Source organism: Urocampus carinirostris, chromosome 19, assembly GCF_059441175.1.
Source record: "Urocampus carinirostris isolate Australia breed hairy pipefish chromosome 19, RoL_Ucar_1.0, whole genome shotgun sequence".
Classification (NCBI taxonomy): domain Eukaryota; kingdom Metazoa; phylum Chordata; class Actinopteri; order Syngnathiformes; family Syngnathidae; genus Urocampus; species Urocampus carinirostris.
The window spans coordinates 10,640,215-10,661,620 of record NC_142367.1 but is presented as its reverse complement, the minus strand read 5'-3'; the positions used below and the strand labels follow the sequence as shown (position 1 = coordinate 10,661,620).

The 21,406-nt window shown below is 40.9% G+C and overlaps 1 protein-coding gene and 1 long non-coding RNA gene across 2 annotated transcripts in view; one reads left to right on the top strand and one right to left on the bottom strand.

The window, feature by feature from the left end:
• LOC148347266 (uncharacterized) overlaps positions 1-21,406 on the top strand; it is a 346,298-nt gene that overhangs the window by 296,832 nt on the left and 28,060 nt on the right. The gene's annotated exons all lie outside the window — the stretch shown is intronic.
• Positions 5,020-20,965, bottom strand: LOC148347268 (synaptopodin 2-like protein). The gene is made up of 4 exons (XM_088323754.1): positions 20,856-20,965; positions 15,817-16,160; positions 13,278-13,573; positions 5,020-7,115 (listed from the first exon to the last, which is right to left on the bottom strand). Exons 1-4 carry the CDS (start codon positions 20,955-20,957, stop codon positions 5,020-5,022), a joined length of 2,838 nt encoding a protein of 945 aa, XP_088179880.1. The 5' UTR covers positions 20,958-20,965.

Sequence of the window (21,406 nt, the reverse complement as noted above, 5' to 3'; positions counted from 1 at the left end):
TTTCATAGGGGACGGGATGAACCTGCTTGCCATGAAAAAAAGCCATTGGAATGAAGACTTTAGCACCGTGCCAAATAGCCGTGGATTAACGGCTCCAAAAATAGGTGAAACGGGCCATTGCGGTGCAAAGGCGGCGAGCCGTGAATTAGCAGCGTTTATCAAAGCCGGTAGTACGAGTTTAGCAGCTCTCAGACCGTTTAGCGATTTCAAGCCAAATTTAACCTGAATGTCACCTGATGCCGGTTGAGTGTCAAAGGTTGGACTCCATTTTTTAGGTGTACTTGGGTTCTGCAACAATGAGGCCTTTTCATAGGCAAAACCAGTAGACTTACAGAAGACCCCATGAAGATTTGTCCTACCTGATCAAATTACCCAATCGGTTCTCGATACATTTTCTTCAACCTTGATGGACATGTGTCAGACTGAGTCCAAAATAGTCTCACTTCTTAGTACAAGGCCCAAGCAAACACTGGGGTGAGTTCAAAGAACCAGTGAGCAGCGAATTGGTCTGAATGATCTGAAGCTGCCTCCGTGTGGTGGAAAAGGTAAAGGAACTCTTCTAGTACCACTAAATTAAAATTGAAGTATCAGAAAGATATTGAAAGAGAAGGACGATACATAAAAGAGGGCTGTAACATAATTGACACAGGAAATGTGTTTTGGGTAGGCGACAAAAGCCCAGACACACCAGCTCAATGACATGTTTATTGGGGGCAAAGTACTTAACAAAAAGTCCAGGCTCGTTGAAAGACAGGGATCAACGGTTCGAGAAACATATTTAGACAAGAAACACCAAAAAGTCGAGCAAAGATCCAACAGCTTAAACACTTCTCATAGCCAAGTGCGGGTAATCATCAACAGGTGTAGGATCCTTCAGTCTCTCTGGAGGACGTTGGCCAATTTAAATTAAGTCACATTTGTTTGTATAGCCCTTAATCACAAAATGTCCCAAAGGACTGCACAGGCCACAATTACACCAAAGACGTCCATGACAGAAACGATGCAACTTCCCATCTTAATCAGCTAGTCGATGCAGACGTTAATATGCTTCAGGTCCAGGCGCTGGTCTGCTGCCAAAGAAAAGGATGAGGTGGGCATCAGTCGTAACATAAAGCAGTGTTTTTCAACCTTTTTTGAGCCAGGGCATGTTTTTTACATTGGAAAAATTTTGCAGCACACCACTAACCAAAAACATTATAAAATTACACTGAACAGTATGTTTTATTCCAATACAATTTATAATACCCCCAGTTTTTACAGCACAGACTTGACAATGACATAATATTTGCAGAAAATGATTCCTAAATGTTTTATAGAATTTTAAATTTTGACATTGGATAATTTCTCACGGCACACCTGACGATCTCTCACGGCACACTAGTGTGTCGCGGCACAGTAGTTGAAAATCACTGACCTAAAGAATAAAAGTGTGTCATAAGTCTAGATTTAAAAACTTCCACTGACGTTGCAGTTCTTATCTCTCCAAAAACCCCAGAGCCCTGATGGAGAACGCTCTCCAGCTTGCAGATTTTTTCTTGGCTCCTGGAGTCACAAGTCAGCATTTTCCAGGCAAAGGCTCCGTGCAGGAACATAGAAGAAATTAGAGAGATGCAAGGGGGCAAGTCAATGCAAATATTTGTAAGTTAGTAAGAAAACCTTAAAGTCGCGTCCTACGCGGACCGGGAGCCAGTGCAAGTTAGCTAATATAGAAGTGATATGGTCCCACATTCTTGTCTTTGTCAAAAGTCTCGCTGACGCTTTTTGAACCAGCTGCAAACTTTTGATGCTAGACATCGGGAGACCAGAGAGCAATGCAATAAACTATTCAAGCCGAGAAGTAATAAACGCATGAATTGCAATCTCGGAATATGATTGCGACAGCATCGGGCAAATCTTCGCAATATTACAAAGGTAGAAGAAAGCTATTTGAGTAATATTTTTCACATGTAACACACGACAGATTACGATCAAGGGATGGTGTAATTGTGGCCTATGCAGTCCTTTGAGACATTTTGTGGTTAAGGGCTATACAAATAAAAATGACTTGACTTGATTAAATATAATACCTAGATTTTTGACCGAGTCACTATGGGTGAAATTACATTTGTCAAGGTTCAGAGCAGTGTTTGAGAACAAATCACAACAATGACCTGGACCAACAATCAACATCTTAATTTTTTGGGGGGTTAGGGCGCAAAAAATTAAGTGACATCCATCTTTGTATCTCAGTAAGGCAGGCCTCCAAATTTCTACAACTTAATGGAGCGATTGTCTCCAGTGGCAGATACAGTTGAGGGTCATCTGCATAGCAATGGAAACTAATTTTATACTTGTGAATTATATCACCAAACAGAAACATGTAAATACTAAAAAACGGGGGGCAAGTAGAGAGCCCTGTGGGATGCCATAGGTGACATAAAAATGTTCAGAGGTCAGATTGCCGTAGTTAACACATTGTGTCCTGTCTGAGAGGTAGTACCTGAACCATGAGAGTACGGTTCCTGGGATACCTATCAATTATTCCGGACGATTAAGTCATATGTTGTGGTCCACAGTATCAAAAGTAGCACTGAGATCCAGGAGCAGCAGCATTGACAAGGTGCCGAAATCTATTGCTAAAAGAAGATCATTAGTTACTTAGACCAGGGCTCCCTCAGAGTGATTTGCCATGAATGCTGAATGTTTTGCGTAATGGATCCTAACAAAGAGAGTGACAGCTGAGGGGAGTCATGTCTATTTTTATTCAGCCACCTTGTCCCGGTGGACAAGAAACAAAAAGAACACAAAAAAAGACACATAGTCCTCTTGTCTCAAAAATTGTCTTTCTGCTTGGTTGGTTGGATGGTTGGTTGGTTGGTTGGTTGGTTGGTTGTTTGGTTGGTTGGATCCCTTGACCACACAGCTCGTAGCGGCACCATTTCCTGTGGTGTCTCTTGGGCAAGTACACCATGTTGGCGCCCATCCCTCTGCAGGCCGACATTAGTTTCCTCCCGTTTCTTAGTACGGGCCCTAAAAAAACTGCGTGTGAATCCAAGGAACAGTGAGTAGCATATTTATGATGATCTCACACTGCCTCCTTGTGGTGAATATGGGGGCAAATCTAGTACCATTCCATCTGTGATTTTAATTGATGTAACAGAAAGAAAATGATACGAGGAGGACAATGCATGAACGTATTTGAAACAGATTAAAAAGAGAGCGACAGATGCATAGAGTCATGTCCATTTTTATTTATCCACCTTGTCTCAGAGGACAAGAAACACACAAAAAACACATCACCGTGATATTATGTAAAAACACTACAAAAAAAGAAAATTCACACATTACTTATTTCCTTTTCACTCAGTGTTTGGCTAATTGTTAGTTTCACTAGCTCATTAGCAGTCACGTCTTTTTAATGGTCCCAAAATAGTCTCCATACTGTCCATTGTATTCAACAGTCTGTTAAAAAAATTTGATTCAAAGTCCATGTTTGTTTATTGGTAAATTTGTGACGTCAGCTTATCGTAAATAAATGTGTGGGTTTAAATCAGGGGTCATTGAACTTTTTGAAGATGAGATCTTTGTCAATTTTTTACATGAAAGCAGATCACCAAGCCCCAACAAGTTTAATTCTGTGCACATAGAATAACATGACTGAAGTTTGAGAAATATAGAAGAATAATTCAACTTTTGCAAATGTGAATCATCTGTCTGTTTGCATTTGTCGATAAAACATAATCGATTTTTCTGATGGGATATCAGTTGAATGGACAACTGCCGTTGAGTCATTACTGTGTTTTTACTTTGTCATTAGAATGTTATTACTAGATTTTGATCGGTCATTGAACTTTGGAAGCTGATAGCCTCGTCCATTTTTACACGAAAGCAGATCACCAAGGTCCATCGTGTTTAATTTTGTGCACATAGTGAGACATGACTAAAATTTGTTTTAGTAATGTAGACGAATTACTCAACCTTTACAAATTCTAATCCTCTGTATTTTTATGCTCCAGCCAGATTTGTGTGACGGGATCAGTTTATTGAGACTGTCTCAAAGAAAACCTGTTGTCGTGTTATTACTGTATTTATACTATGTTATGATTGTATTATCACTAGATTTTGATTAGTCCTTTAACTGTTACAAACCGTATTAAACTTAATTGGTGTTCTACGACATGTGTTGCCAGCGCTACACGACTAAAGCTACTTTTCATCCCAATACAAACGGCACATTTTTTTGCTAATTCGGATTTTGAAACGTAAATGATCGAGTCAGAAGATTCAGCCAAGCAAAAAATGTTTCCATAATTCATAATGTAAGATAAAGGAATAAATATTGGTGTTTTTTTAATCAAAAAAAAGCAAGGTGCAATGTTTAACCCTAGGCAGGTAATCATAAACCTCTAACCCGAACCCCTAACTCCTAACTATCAAATCATACTCTAAACCTCTCCCTAACTAGAACCCTAACCCTACCCCCAATATATATCCACTAATGTATATATATATATATATATATATATATATATATATATATATATATATATATATATATATATATATATAAAATATTTTGAATAGGTAATCCTCTAACCATACCCCTGACCAAGACCCTTACCCTAGCCCTAAACCTGCCCCTAAACCCTAACCCCTGAACCCTAACCCCCAAAATTCTAACCCCTACGCGTAAACCTTAACCCTTTAAACCTAACTCTCTAAACATAAGCCTTAACCCTAAACCCTAACCCTTAACTCCTTATTCGTAACCCCAATAAGTTATATTTTGTGTTACTTCGAAAGCTTCTACAACATGAGGCCCATTAGATATTGAAGGACCTTCTAATTTTCTTCCATCAAACTGAAATCAGTCTTTTTCTTACTTCCTATGAACTTTATTTAAAAACTTTCCACCTTCTTTCTCTTTTTCTAACTAATCTCTCTCTCTCTCTCTTTGCTAAACTAGCTAGCACGTTGTCTTTACATTTCAACCGTGTCAAGATGGCCGAATCTTCATGCAGTCCTATTGTATATTTTCGCCTAATGCGCAGTGGATCCCGGGCGCCAGACGCCAGGCTGTAGACCCAAGTTGGAGGTGCTGAACCGGGGTCTCGGGACCCTGGTGTACTGGCTTCCGGTGCATTCCTGCCGGTTAACCACCTGTGGGCCATGGGGGCTCAAATCGGGGGTGCTTTTAAACTCCCTGTCAGCTTGTTGCGGGATGGAGAACATAGGAGTTGATGTGAAGGTGGGGAGTTGTGGGAAGGGGGTTGTAGGGACTGGTGGCAGAGGCGGGGACAATGGCCCGGAGGACCAATGAGATCGGTATGGGGCGGTAACTGGTGGAGAGGTCATGTCGGAACGTCGGAGTGGTTCTCCAAGAGTTGTGGCTGACCGGGGGACAATCACCTTCAGTGTGGGGCTGGTGGCCTGGGGAGGGGGGGTGGAGAAGCGTTTGACCTCCTGCACTCGTGCCATTTTGTGGGGGCCTGCAGATGCTGCTTGGGGACCCCCGTAGGTGAAGAGAGAGGAGTTGAGCTGGTAAGGTTGGTGGTTCATGAGGTCAACTTCCTTCTTGGGGTTTTTCTTGTCTTTGGATGCAGATTTGGTCACTTCGGCTTTCTTTAGGGCTTTGGGGGGACATGACGGGGACAGAAGAGGATTATAGCTAATGGGGGGAGGTGCACGGATGTTGGACGAGTACTTCCAGGTGGCAGGGAGGGAAGGCGTGGGGGAAGGCGCCCTGGTATTGCACGGCGAATCCCTGGTGACAGAGGGACTCCGTTCTACAATGTAGCGATCCATCCGGTTCTGTCGGCGGGCAAAGAGCTGACCCCCTTTCCCACCAAGCTGAGGCGTTTGAGGGGTTTGCGGTTTGGGGGCCACGGGAGGCGGCCCGGGTCCTCGCCGAGCCTGCATGAAGTTGCAAGCCTCGGCCCCCAGGCGCATCCAGTCCTCTTCGGGCCCAGACTCATGACCGGCATCGTTTTTGACCACGCGGTCGTCCATGTTTTGCACCATGGACATCAAATCAGGGTTGGGGGAAACGTCTTTGCTGCGGAGGGCGCTGAACATGGGCTTTTTGCTGCTGCGACTGCGGGCATCCTGCAGGATGCCGGTGCGGGCCGCCGGCACCGAGATGCGCTGCTCCCGGGTGGGTGGGGTATTCGAGGTTTGGGGGATTGATGTTGTTGTCGAGGAAACAGGGATAGGGGGACGGGTGGTCGGGGCGAACTGTGGTGTAGGAACCTTAGAGCCTTGTGAGGCAGGGGAAATTCTTGGAGAGGGGGTAGATGAAGGCTGGGCAGTAAAGGACACACAGGGGGAGTTGGCTAGGGGAGCAACACCATTACTCCGAGGGGGTATGTAGAGCGAAGTGCTGGACACAGCCCTCTTTCCTTCCGCTGCCGGGTAATGGGCGGGGGCAAGGGTCACCATGGAGACGGCCGCTGCCGGTTTGGGCTGTGGAGGGCGAAACATCACCGAGGTCACCGAGGAATTGGGCGCGGATGGACCAGGGGTGAAGGGACGAGCCGTGCGGTTGAGAGCGGAGGCTGGACTTGAGTCAGCAAGATTGACGCAATGAAGTGGGGGGGTCAATGGGGGCGGGCTTAGTGTCACACTGGCTCGGCTTATGGCGACTGGACCACCATTGACGAGGGGAACTTCAGGATGTGATTGGACGGCATCCGGTTGCTTCATGATCTCCAACCCGCACGCTTCCAAGTTTGGGATTTGATTGACAGGCACCACAAAGCTCGGATGATCAAACTCCAGAGTTTGATTGACAGCTGTGGTCGTGGCCGATGGACAGGCGGCGCTTCTCCTGTCCAGCACGTCCAGATAACCGCTATCCCAGGTGGGGTCAAAAGAGGCCGAGAACCCTTCCTCGTCCACTTCGGAGCTTTGGACTGAGCTCCCGCCTTCCTCCTCGGTGCTTTCGCCTCCTTGTTCGTCCTCAGCTTTGCCGAAGCAGGTCAGAGTGTACTTCTTGGCTCTCTGCCTGCGCTTCTTAAACATGAGCACCCCCTTGGAGTTGGGGTTGGGGGCATCGGTCAGCAGCGAGGCGATGGAGCGGCATTTGGTGCGAGCTTCTTTCACCTGCTTCTCCACCAAACTCTCGCCACGCTGGAGCTCTGTAAAAGAGGAATTTACATTAGGAACCGAGGGTAGTTTTGGGGATGCTAAAATGTTTTGCACTGTTTGAAATTTGAATCTGTCTGAATCTGGCACACTATTTGCAACTCTAGAGGGGGCAACACTGGGGGCAGTGATTGAAGAGGACCCGCATGTGTCTAGCCTGTCTCCACACCTGTATTTCATTATTGATGTAGCCCTCTTCCCTGTTCCTGTGGCGAATGTCCCTCGGTCGATTCTATCCCTGGTTTTGAAGGGGAAGGTCCCTTGGCCACCCCAGTTCCCTGTTCCGGCGGCTAAGGTCCAAAGTCAGCCCTGCTCCCTATTCCAGCATCTATTGTAAGGTCCCTCAGCCGCTTCTGTCCATGGTTTTGGTGGTAAGACACGCTTGGCTAACCCAGGTTCCTGCACTGGCGACCATAGTCCCTCAGTCACCCCCTTCCCTTGTCCTGGCGGCTTTTGGTGTTAAAAATATGTTTTTTGTGTATTTCCTATTTTCAAAATGCATTCAGTAGGCCACAAATGGCCCCCAGGCTGTATTTTGGACCCCCTGACCTGGCCAAAAAGTATTTAGGCCCCAACTGGACTGGTTCGTTCGATGACAGTGAAGATTAGCTCTGACAAACGGTTTTAGATTTACAGGAGAGGAATTCCTGCTGCTCTCCAACGATGAGATCACAAACTCAGTTCTGTCCACGGATGTTGCGAACATTACATACCTGTTATTTATTTTTTGTTTTTAAAATTATGATAACATGCACTGCAAAAAAAAGAATCTTAGTAGTCATGTAAAATAAACGTATCTCAAAAAAAATCGTCTTTTTTTCAGGAGGATGAAAGAAGAAACTACTATTCTCTCAAAATGTTCATTTTTTAAAAAAAAATATGAAATCAATGATCCATGTAACATTGACAGATTTATGAAAATATTTCAAGGATAATTCAGAAAATGGACAAACAAACTCTTTTGATGTTTTCTTCCCCCACATTACAGTGATGAGAAGTTTAAAATGAATAATACTATTGTTGGTGACCAATGAATTCAGGCAAAGATTTGTTTTTCAGATGCTATGAAAAAAATACCTGAACTGAAAAAAAAACATTAAATAAGCCTTAAATATATATATATATATATATATATATATATATATATATATATATATATATATATATATATATATATATATATATATATATATATATAAAATAAGGTTTTCTTTAAATAAAAAACATGTATTTTAAATTTCACAAAACTATAAAAAAATTAAAAAAGAACATTAAGTTAGTCTAAAATATTTTCTTTTTATTATTTTTTTAATATAACATAATTAAATCCAAGCAAACAACAACAAATGTATTTTTAAAAGCAATATAATTTTATAATTGGATAAAACTGGACAACTATAAATGATAGATACAGCATCACTGTGTGGTATACTGGGAGCACAGAACTGGACAAGGAAAACAGACAGATAGTAATCAACACAGCCTAAAAGATCATCGGCTGCTCTCTGCACATTCTAAAGGACATTGCCGGCTTGCGATACTGTAGCAGAGCCATCAATATGATAAAGGACACTTCCCACCCCCGCCACCACTTCTTTGACCTCATGCACTCTGGGTGGCGCTACCGGTCCCTCAAAACAAGGACCAACATGATCAGAGACAGCTTCTTCTCCTGAGCCATTTATGTGAAAACTGTGAAAACTGTGAAAACATATCTTGCTTTTTTTTGGGCTGCTAAATGTCATCACACAAAACTGTGAAATTTGTACCTTGTGACTTATTTTGGGTTTCATTGCACTATTTTTACGATGCACTATTCTTTTTCTTTCACGAACATTACACTCATACTATTATTATAACCTGGGACAGTCTCTAAGCACTGCATTTAAAAAAAAATGTGCCTTTTATCCTAATAGTTTTTTTTAATTGTTTTTCTCTATAAAAATGTTTTAGATGTTTTTTGCCCTGGAGTGCCATGTCCAGTTCCGTTGCATGCAATGTATCACAACGTTGATATCAATGACAATAAAGACAATTCAATTGAAATCAAACATGGATAAAAATTTGAGTAATTTAAAATAATACGATTGAAATATGTGTACTGTAATACACTTTTATCACTAAAATATTTAGGACATTTGGTCTTACCTGTGCGTCCACCTTTGTGTCCACCCGCCGAATGAGCTGTCACGTCCCTCATCTTGTAATACTAAGTTTAAGTCGGTGTGTCTATTTGACCTCCCCCAGGGCCCCTAAAGTGCTCTCACACATGGTCGCAACCCCGAGTGGCTACTCCCTCTTCGGGGGAGTTAAAGACCTTTTGTTGTCTCCGTCCCTCCACCACAAGAATTGGAGAACTGCATGATGTCAAGATGCTATTCCTGTCTGCCTGACACGCATCAAACACCTGTCACGCACACGCAGGAGACCCCCACAGCCCCCCACGGGAAATATTTCAAATACATCCAGTTATAGATTATGAAAGATATTCTCTTTAATGAAGGCTGACTTCAGCGTATACAAACTCGAAGTTGTAGCCAAAGTGTAAGGAGAGGAAGAGCGTGTCCCTGAATGCCTCGTATGATTAATTTTACCCATACCGACGTCATGTAATGTTTTATGACACCTCGATCAACTATCACAACATGACGCGTAACATTCCAAGTGTAAACAAAATCATAAATACTTTATTTGCCAAACACTGTGGTCATATAGTTATTTGTCTATTTATTTATATATATATATATATATATATATATATATCTCATCTCATCTCATTAGCCGTACCGCTTATCCTCATTAGGGTCGCGGGGTATATATATATATATATATATATATATATATATATATATATATACAGGACTGTCTCAGAAAATTAGAATATTGTGATAAAGTTCTTTATTTTCTGTAATGCAATTAAAAAAACAAAAATGTCATACATTCTGGATTCATTACACATCAACTGAACTATTTCAAGCCTTTTATTATTTGAATATTGCTGAATTTGGCTTACAGCTGAAAAAACTCAAAAATCCTATCTCAAAATATTAGAATATCAGGAAAAAGTATACAAGTAGGCTATTCAACTAATCACCTGAATCATCTAATTAACTCGAAACACCTTGCGAGGGTTTCCTGAGCCTTAAAAACACTCAGCTTGGTTCAGTAAACTAAATCCCAAGTATGGGGAAGACTGCTGATCTGACTGCTGTCCAGAGGACCATCATTGATACCCTCCATCAGGAGGGTAAGACACAAAAAGAAATTTCTCAAAGAGCAGGCTGTTCACAGAGTGCAGTTTCAAAGCATATCCACAAAAAGTCTGTTGGAAGGGAAAAATGTGGCCGGAAACGCTGCACAACCAAGAGAGATGACCGCAGCCTTAACAAAATTGTGAAGAAGAGCCGCTTCCAGAATTTGGGGGAGCTTCAAAGACAGTGGGCTGAAGCTGGAGTCCAGGTATCAAAAGCCACAGTTCACAGACGTGTCCGGGAAATGGGCTACAATAGCCGTATTCCCATGGTCAAGCCACTTCTGAACTCAAGACAACGGAAGAAGCGTCTGACTTGGGCTATGGAGAAGAAGCACTGGACAGTTGCAGAGTGGTCCAAAGTCCTCTTTTCAGACGAAAGCAAGTTTTGCATTTCATTTGGAAGTCAAGGCGCCAGAGTCTGGAGAAAGGCTGGAGAGGAGTAAAATCCAAGTTGCTTGAAATCAAGTGTGAAGTTCCCACAGTCAGCAATGGTTTGGGGAGCCATGTCAGCTGCTGGTGTTGGTCCAATGTGTTTCATCAAGTCCAGAGTAAATGCAACTGTGTACCAAGAGATTTTAGAGCACTACATGCTTCCATCTGCTGAAAAGCTCTATGGAGATGAGGATTTCATTTTCCAGCATGATCTGGCACCTGCCCACAGTGCCAAAATCACCAGTAACTGGTGCACTGACCATGGCATCACTGTCCTTGATTGGCCTGCTAATTCCCCTGACCTGAACCCCATCGAGAATTTGTGGGGTATAGTTAAGAAGAAGATGAAAGACACCAGACCTACAAATGCAAATGAGCTGAAGGCCGCTATCGAAGCATCCTGGGCATCAATAACACCTCAGCAATGCCACAGGCTGATTGCCTCCATGCCACGCCGGATTGATGCAGTAATCCGTGCAAAAGGATTCCCAACCAAGTACTGAGTGCATCAATGGACATTTTCAAATGTTTGATTTAGTTTTGCTGTTATAAAATTATTTTTTTACTTGGTCTGAGGAAGTAATAGTAATAGTAATAGTAGTAATAAGTTCTAATATTTTGAGATAGGATTTTTGAGTTTTTTCAGCTGTAAGCCAAAATCAGCAATATTCAAATAATAAAAGGCTTGAAATAGTTCAGTTGATGTGTAATGAATCCAGAATGTATGACATTTTTGTTTTTTTAATTGCATTACAGAAAATAAAGAACTTTATCACAATATTCTAATTTTCTGAGACAGTCCTGTATATATATGGGCGTGGCGGCGCAGTGGTTTGCGCATGTGCGGCACAGTTCAAGTCATGGGAACCTCCTGCGTGTGTCCAAATCTAGCTCCAGACTTCCTGTGCGGAGTTTGTATGTTCTCCCCGTGCTTGCGTGGGTTTCCTCCGGGCACTTCGGTTTCCTCCCACATTCCAAAAACATGCATTTCAGGTGAATGGGCTGGTCCAAAATGTACCTAGGTGTGAAGGAGCGAGTGAGTTGTCTGTCCCCGTGTGCCCTGCGATTGGCTGGCAACCATTTCAGGGTGTCCCCTGCCCACTGCCCGAAGATAGCTGGGATGGGCTCCAGCACCCCCGCGACCCTACTGAGGATAAGCGGTGCAGCTAATGAGATGAGATGAGAGATATATATATATATATATATATATATATATATATATATATATATATATATATATATATATATGTCTGTGTGCGTGTGTGTATTTATCTATTTATTTGTGTATTTTTTATTGATTGACTTATCCATCCATTCATTATGTGCACTGCTTATCCTCAGTAGGGTCCCCGGGGTGCTGGAGCCCATCCCAGCTATCTCCGGGCAGTGGGCAGGGGACACCCTGAACTGGTTGCCAGCCAGTCCAGGACGCACAAAGACAGACAACTCACTCGCTCATTCACACATAGGGACAATTTGGACCGGCCAATTAACCTAACATGCATGTTTTGGAAAGAGGGAGGAAACCGGAGTGCCGTGAGGAAACCCACGCAAGCACGGGGAGAATATGCAAACTCCTTACAGGATCGATCCTATGACCTCAGAATTGTGCCGCGGACGTGCTAACCACTCAGCCGCCGAGCCGGTGATTTATTCGTTGTTTTTCTATTTATTTTATGTACGTCATTATTTACGACATTATTTAGTTTTCGTTTCATTGATTTATTTATTTATGCTTGGTGTGTACTTATTAATCTCTGTATTTATTGTTTTCGTTTATTATTTATTGTTTTATGTATGTATTGATTTATGTATCTATTCATTTAAACCTGAACTCAGGCCATCTTATTCCAATATTAAATGATGGGGTGCATAGTTTGAAATGTCCTTAATAAATTGAAAATTGTATATTTTTTCTATTAAGTATGGGTTAACAAGGCCTTCAGATATGTTTTCCCACCGCGCCTATCTGCTTTTATCTTACTTTGACCCTCTGTGTCCCAACCAGAGAGCATATTACGCAGAAGGAAGTGAGTCGGGTGGGTGAGACAGGGGGAGGAGAAAGATTTCACGCGCGTGCTGGCGGTTTTTTTCTTCTATGATGGAAAAGGCGAAAGTGAGGAAATGGCTGCTCAAATACAATCCAAATGCCAATTCATAATATGAAGAAGGAAGAATTAATTTGAGATTTTTACTTGTACGTGCAACGAAAGGAGCCTGACAGAGACTGCAATGATGATTACAGTCAGAAGTTGGCTTCATCAAGTAGAATATTCTGATGTTATGGACTCCACCTTTAATTCCTATCCAAAACTTTGGTTTAAGGAAATCTTAAATCAAATCTTAGAAAAACTAAAACCGGTAAACCCAAACTCCAAACCGGAAGGCTACCTTATCTCCATATGAAAACCGAAACCTCAGTTTGCTTTACTTTAAATTTTTGGGATTCAATTCATGAAATTCTACTCACTGGCCTGCCGAGCTTTGTCCATGTAGGTGGCGCTGAGCTCCTCACTTGGTGGGCCCTCCTGGGGTCCCACCATGGGCACCATCTGACCCCCGGACCCAAGTATGACCCCGGCAAACCCGGCCTCCTGAAATCCGCTGTCCCCCTCGCCCTCTGCCTCTGCCGGGGTCGGGGTGAGGGAGTGAGCTGTAACGCTGCAGGTCGGGGTGACCCACCCCGGCTGGAGGGGCTTGTAGACCAGGTCGTTGTAGGGGACACCGAGCCACTGGCTTTGCGATACATCGTTGGCACTTTCGTAGCTTTCAAGGCGGGAGGGTAGAAATCGTAAAAGAAATCAATGATTAGTCATATAAAAGACACTTTAGAAAAATAAACTAGCAGAGATACAGTACAACTCATATTTTTGGGCTCCTTTTGCTGCAATAGCCACGTTTCCCCAACAGATAGCGCACCCAGTCGATAATCACATTGTTGGGAGTAGGGCTGCAACTGACGATAATTTCAATAATCTATGAATCGACGATTATTTGATTTAATCTAATAATTAAAACACATTTTCAATGTCCATATCTTTATTCAAATATTGAAGTTTTGGTCAGAGAGGAAAAGAAACTGGCGAATACGCTATTATATAAAAGAATAAAAAATCCAAGTGTGTCTTATAAAAATAAAAAATTAATGTACGCAAATATGTAATATACTCTTCCTACAACCTTAACCAAAGATCACATAACATTTGGACTAATACAAAAGAAAAACAAAGAAAGAGAAATACATTTCATTTTACGAGTAGCAAAAACATTTCATCCACAAAAAAATATTAAAAAACAAATATCAAAAGGTTTTCAACAGATTTTTACTTTGGGTTATATCTTTGAATATGAAAACATATTTCCAGTGTGTTAATAATATATAATATGCTTAAGAATCTGCCTCGTATCATCAGTATTACAGTATTTTTCTTTTTACTCTATTTATTTTCTGATTTATTTTTGCAGCACTTTCTGTTCCCTTGAAAACAGTTAACTTTGTAGAGATTGACTGTTTATTGCCATTTTTTTTTTTTGTGATAATGCAATGTTCAATAAAAAAGGATTTTAAAACGTGTAAGTTACTTCTTTTCTTGTAAAAATTGGTCTGGAAGCGACCTCTGCCTGACCAAAGTTGTAATACAACACTCAAGTGGCACATAAATTGTGCAGTACAACAAATTGATGCTTAAATTAGTTGTCAACGTTCTTAATAATCAATTTTAATTGATGTTATCATTTCCTTGTTGCCGTCCTAATTGGGAGTACAGTAATCATTTGCTTTGGTTATCGCTGGTTTACTGCTTTGAGTATTTTAAAATGAATCGTCTTTATTGTCACTGCTATCAACATATCTTGCATCGTGTTCTGCAGCAGACAGCACAAAGCAAATGCTATCACGGGGCATATTGTGTGTGTGTTAATTATTCTTGAGTTTTGGCAAAGAAATGTTCTCTTTCTCTCTCTCTCTCTCTCTGTCTCTCTCTCTCTCTCTCTCTCTCTGTCTCTCTCTCTCTCTCTCTCTTGCTCTTTCTCCATTTCTCTTTCCATTGCTCTCCCCGCATCTATCTTTCTATCACTTTTATTTCTTTATATGGCTTTGTCTGTCATGCTCTCCCTCTGTCTCTCTTTTGCTCTCCTACTATCTCTCTCTTGCCCGCTCTCTCTCTCCCTCCCTCTCTCTCTCTCTCTCTCTCTCTCTCTCTCTCTATTGCTCTATCTCCATCTCTCTCTCGCTCGCTCGCTCTTTCTTTGTTCTCTCTCTCTATCTCTGTTTCTCTCTCTTTTCCTTGTCTCTCTCTCTCTTTTATTTTTTATATGTTTGTCTGTCATTCTCGCTCTCTGTCTTTCTCTTTGTCTCTCTTTTTCACTCTCTTTCCCTTTCTCTTTTTCTCTCTGTTTCTCTCACTTTCTCTCACTTTCTCTCCATCTCTGTTCTTCCCCCTCTCCCTTTGTCTTTCTTTCTCTCTTTTATTTCTTCATATGTTCATCTGTCATTCTTGCTCTCTGTCTTTCTTTCTCTCTCTTTATCTCTCTCATTCTCTCACTCTCTCTCCATCTCTCTTCCTCCCCCTCTCCCTTTGTCTTTCTCTGTCTGTCTTTATGTCTCTTTCCCTCTCTTTCTTTTTCTCTCTCTTTTTATTCTCTCTTCATTCTCTCTTTGGTTCTCCTTTTCTCTCCACCTCTCGTTCTCTCTCTTTCTCTTGTCCCTCATTCTCTCTCTCTCTTTTCCCCTTCTTTTTCTCTTCACTTCTTCTACCTCTAACTCTCTCTCTCTCTCTCTGTTTTTCTCCCTCTTTCTTTCTTTCTCCCCAATTTCTGGCCTGGCCCCGTGAGATTTTTTTTCTCTTCGTGGCCCCCCACTCTAAATTTTAGAACGCAAAAAGTGGATAAGTTTGCCCACCCTGGTCTTTCTTTATTTCCCCCCATGCTTTTGTTTCTTTTTATTTAAAGTCATCAAAGCCACTGTTGAAACGATCTCCAGCATTGAAGATGCCTTTTTGTTTCCTCACCCGCTCATTTCCTCATCCTCCCCTTGGTTTTCGTGACGAGCAGGCGAGCGGGCGTGAGGAGGAGTCCGGCGCTGGCGGCGCTGCGCCCCCGTGTCGGCGTCGCTGTCCGTCTCGCCGTAGTAGGCTTCGCTGTCCGGCGGCGAGGTGACACCGAAGGAGAGGAGCGGAGGCGAGCAACCGGACGGGTACGGCCGTCGGACCTGCAGCTGCAGGTTGGAGTTCTGGGCGTCGATCAGGTTCATGGCCTGAGCGTGGCTGAGATCGAAACAGGGCTGGTCGCCGATGGCAACCAGCTCGTCTAGCTCCTTCAAGCCCGCCTTGCACGCTTTGCTGCGACGGCGAACCTGCACCCAGAATAAAACTGGATAGTCACCAGCGCAGGGATGTCAAACTCATTTAAGCTAGGGGGACAGGTGATAGAAAACAAATTCTCACGGGCATTGAAGGTAGTGTAGACCTATTGTGCATGAAGTATATCAGCTGTTATCATACCTGTCACCCTCCAAGGCTCCATGCCCTTACAAACTGTCGTATATTTCCTCACAAAATACAAAATGATCTTACACCATATTTTTTTTCAAACGTGTTTATTTATGTAGTTTAACATGTTATATTGTACATGTGTTTCATTATATCATATATATTGTTAATTAACATTTTGTTGTGAGATACTGAGTTGCTCGACATGAATGAGGTTTATTATAAAAACAGTTCAAAATTTAAGTAGCTTGGACGTTCGCTGTAGAAGGAAAAAAAACATGCAAACATAATTAGATAGATAGATAGATAGATAGATAGATAGATAGATAGATAGATAGATAGATAGATAGATAGATAGATAGATAGATACTTTATTCATCCCCGTAGGGAAATTCACACTTCCAGCAGTCTACCCTGTTGTTTATTAACAGATAAACATGATGCCCGAGGGGTGCTTGTAGCGAAGTGGATGACGTCACGCCAGTCCAAAAATTCGACATCCCTGCGGCAGATGGAGAACTTTTCTTTGCGAAAATCCAGGGATACACCACCTCGTGTTAGCAAGTCCGCCTCCTCTCCGATTCCCCCCGGCTTTCGTGTCTCTGTTTAGCGGCGTTGAAGCCGGATTGCTCCGGGTAGCTCCGGGTGGCTACACGTTAGCGTCCGGAATGCTAAACGTGAGCCACGTTTCCGCAAAACACAGCAACTGCGCTCCCTGTGCATTAAGTAGAATCATACATTTTCTTATTCAAATTATTAATTCATTTTCTGCATTAGATTATTGTTGGGAATATACTGATTAAAGGGATAACCTCAAAGCTGTCTTTTTTCATATTCTCCTTTTATACTTCCTTTTTTCTTAACTTCTTTAGACAACATAATAATTCGTAATGTAATGCGTCAAAGCAAGTGAGCCGTTTGAGAGACGGATCTCTTTGATGAGTTGAGCCGAAAAAGAAGGTTTTCTAAAAAGAGACGGACTTCCTTTCACTACACAACTACCACTTGGATGCAATGGGAAATCCCCAGGCGGCAGACGCATGCGCACAGTAACATCAAACCGCTCGCTTTGTTTGCAACGAAAAAAACGATATCGAGATGGTTTGACTTGATTGATTTGCCGTTTCGTGATAGTTGGTGTATACCGGAGGGTACCCATAATTGACAAATTTGCGTTTTTCCGTACAGATTTTTTTGTACGTCGTCCACATCTTTAAATGCATAGTAAACGTACTTTGTACGGCAAAATCGTACAGGTTGACAGGTATGTATTGTACATGAAGTATATCAGCTTTTATCATAAATGGATTCGCTTGCTAATCTAAGTATTATCAAAGTTTTCTCTTTTTTGTCATGTTTGTTTTATATCTTGTTAAATTTATATATTTCTTTATTTTAGTGCATTTTTCTTTAATTCTCAACACAGCAAAAACAGCAGTTTTATTATTTTAGTTTTTTTTTCATTTTACTACAGTATTTTTTTCTGATTTCTTATATGTTTTAATAATTTTCTTTTTTTCTACAATGCTAAAAGTGCAGATAAAATATCCATGAAAGTTATAATAAAAAAAAGATTGAAACAATATGTGTCATAAAATGGCAAAAAAAAAGAAATCCTTTGGTCCTGTACTTTGCACTGATTCAGGCAAGGACATTTTTTTTCTAATTTTAAACACACACACACGCACACAAACACACACACTATAACGAAAGAGCAAGTCTAAACAGCTGCACTAAAGACAGGCATGCTTGTCATTCACCGTGTGTCGCCCACACACCTCACCTATTAAGGGGAAAATGAATCAAAAACATTTGAAAAAATGAACAAAATAATTATATCAAAGAAAAACATTTTTAAAAAATCAGGTGGGATATAACCATATGATACAGAGGGGGTAAACCAGTGTATGCTGTCGTGCCTCTATGCTGATGAAGGGTTGCATGGCACAGCAACTCAGCCCTTGTTGTGCTGTGAGCTTAATGTTCAGTGTCAGGTTGGGAAGAGCGAAGTGGAATGAGGGGTATATGGCATTGGTATATGAATATGGAATTAAAATCAATTACATTTAAAAAAGAACAAATAAATGAAATGTAGCAAATAAAACTTAAAATATATTAAAAAAGAATAAATATGAATAATTAAAAAAAATTTAAACTCTTGGACAAATTTAAAAAAAATCATTACAAATATCAAGTTTTAAAAATCCATTAAAAATAAATATCCCAAAAAATTATAGTTATTTGAAAATGAACAAAATAAAATAAATACAATCACAACTACCAAATGAAGAGAAGCCAAAATAAAAAAGAAACATCAATAATTAAATAACAATAAATCGACAAATGAATAAAACAGGCTAAATAGATTCTTAGAAATACAAAATAACCAGATAAAAGCAGGTAGACTCGCAGAATGTATACAAAGAAGTGCGTTAACATGATGTGTCTTTATCTTTGAGTGTGTGTGAACAGGACTTTTTTCCATGACCGCCTTCCAACTCAAGCTTGCTATTCTTATCCATTAGCTCTATGGCACACCATTATCCCCCAACCCCCAACAGGCTTATCTTTGGTATGCCCTGCCACGCACACATATAAACAGCTGGATTCACGCACACACTTTCAGAGGGTACCACCAAGGTCACATTCCGATTACTGAGAACTCAAAATTTTCTTTTCTTTCGACTATGACAATAAAAACATAAAATAAAAACACAATGAGGTTTTCATAGCGTTTTTTTCAGGAGGATTTAGCTAGCAAGCTACATATAAAATTACAAATTTGCTATTCTGCTTTCCTTGGACTTAAGGATTTAACCAGAAACAAAACACACAAAAAGGAAAACATCAATGAAGATTTTTTTGTTCAAAGAGTTAGTCTCAATAGGATGAAAGCTAGAAAACTACATATACAACTACGATGTATTTAGCTCACTTTACTTAGCCTTTGTGAATCTAACCAGAAAATACAACAACCAAGAAAGAAAAGTAGCATTTGTGTGCAAAGATTTATTTTCAAAAAGGTGTAAGCTAGCAAGCGACATGTAAAATTACAAATTTGCTATTCTGCTTTCCTTGGACTTTGAGGATTTAACCAGAAACAAAACACACAAAAAGGAAAACATCAATGAAGTTTTTTTTTGTTCAAAGAGTTAGTCTCTATAGGATGAAAGCTAGAAAACTACATATAAAACTACAATATATTTGTCTTCTTTTAATTGGCCTTTGTGAATGTAACCAGAAACTACAACCCCCAAGTAAGGAAAATAGAATTTTTCTGCATAGATTTCTTCTAAAGAAGATGTAAGCTCGCAAGCTACATATAGAATTACAAATTTTCTATTCTGCTTTCCTTAGATTTTGAGGATTTAACTAGAAGCAAAACACAAAAAGGAAAACAACAATGAAGATTTTTTTGTGCAAAGAGTTATTCTCAATTGGATCAAAGCTAGAAGACTACATATAAAACTACAAAATCTTGAGCTCCTTTTACTCGGAGTTTGTGAATGTAACCCGTAAAAAAAAAGGAAAATAGCATTCTTCTCAAGAAGATGTAAGCTAGTAGACTACATGTAAAATACATATTTCCCTTTCCTTGGACTTTGAGATGTCTTTTTCCATGTGTGCCCTGCGATTGGCTGGCAACCAATTCAGGGTGTCCCCTGCCCACTGCCCGAAGATAGCTGGGATGGGATCCGGCACCCCCGCGACCCTACTGAGGATAAGCGGTGCAGATAATGGATGGATGGATGCATGGATGGACTTTGACAATCAGAAAATAAAAAGGAAAACAGCATGGAGGAATTTTGCGTGGAGAAAGTTTTCAAGAGGATGTACGCTAGCAAGCTACATACAGTACAAAATTACAGTTTTTTTACATTTACTTGGACTTTTAGAAAAAAAACAGAAAACACAAAGTTAATTAGAAAGGCATTGGGGATTTTTTGTGTGCGGAGATTTCTTCTGAAGGGAACGGAAGCTGGGAAACTACCCATAATACTACCCATAAAACTATAAAAGTCACGCTGGCTAGTTATAGTGATATTTATTGTTGTTGTTTGTTATTATGAAAGTCACAATAAAGTTTATTATTAGCTTATTAGCATTTGATTGTTGTTTTTGTACACGAAGGTTAAAGTTAGGAAAGCAAAAAAAAAAAAAAATTATATTCGACATGGTGGATCCGTTTCCTGCCTCTTATGAGTTAGAATAAACTGGAGGTTTTTTTCACAGAGGATAAATATTGTAAGCCAGATAGGATTTTTATTACTTGCGTCAGCCTTTTTGTATTATTTGTCAGCGTCATGCTAAGCATACATATCTCAAATCTAAAAGCTAGGACCATCCTCACATGCATGTATTCTTTATCCTCTGTGAAGAACGACTCAAGGAGATAATCAGTGTTCTGCCAAGAGGTAGGAAACTGCTCCACAATTTTAACCTTCTTCTTTTACCTTTTCTAAATTCAACCTATCTAAGAGGCTAACAATAAAATTTTGACCAATCACAATGTATGAATAATCTCAATGATATGTCTAAAATGGACGGCGTTTGCATACCTTTGCTACCTGTAGCGGTTTCTGATCCTCCCTTCCTCCCTGGAGCCTGAACCCCCATGGGGCCCCCCCACAAAGGGAGACCAGGATTTCCTCCGCTACCATCCCTGCTACGGGTCTTATTCAAAGTAATGAGTGAGGGTCTCGGCTTGCTCAGTGTCGGGAAGGATAGATCTTTGGAGGGGGGGCAGGCTTTGCTTCTGCTTCCACTGGAATGTTTCGTGAGGAGGTGGGGGCTGCTCCCTTCATCGTAGCCTTGTATTCAACACATGCCGTGTCACTCTTGGAGGGGATGCTTGCTCATACACTCTCCAGAAATAACCTCCGCTGATGTACAGACATAAACTAATGGGGGTTGTTCTGCAAAAGTGGGCCTGGGTTTAGTTGGGTTTATACAGGGGTCTCGGACTCAATTTACTTGGGGGTCTGAATGAGGTTTGACTTTGATAAAAACATTCCACTGGTCACATTTTTTTAATTTTAGAATTAAAACGAGAAGAAGTCAATTAATCAGTAAATAAATTAATCCATAATTCTCATGGGCCACCATTACA

Coding starts and splice junctions, on each gene's coding strand:
- LOC148347268 (XM_088323754.1), bottom strand. CDS start 20,957: ATGGTAGCGGAGGAAATCCTGGTCTCCCTTTGTGGGGGGGCCCCATGG. Junction 16,161..20,855: donor AACCGCTACAGGTAGCAAAG/GTATGCAAACGC, acceptor TTCTGGGTGCAG/GTTCGCCGTCGCAGCAAAGC. Junction 7,116..13,277: donor GGACAAAGCTCGGCAGGCCA/GTGAGTAGAATT, acceptor CCTCTTTTACAG/AGCTCCAGCGTGGCGAGAGT.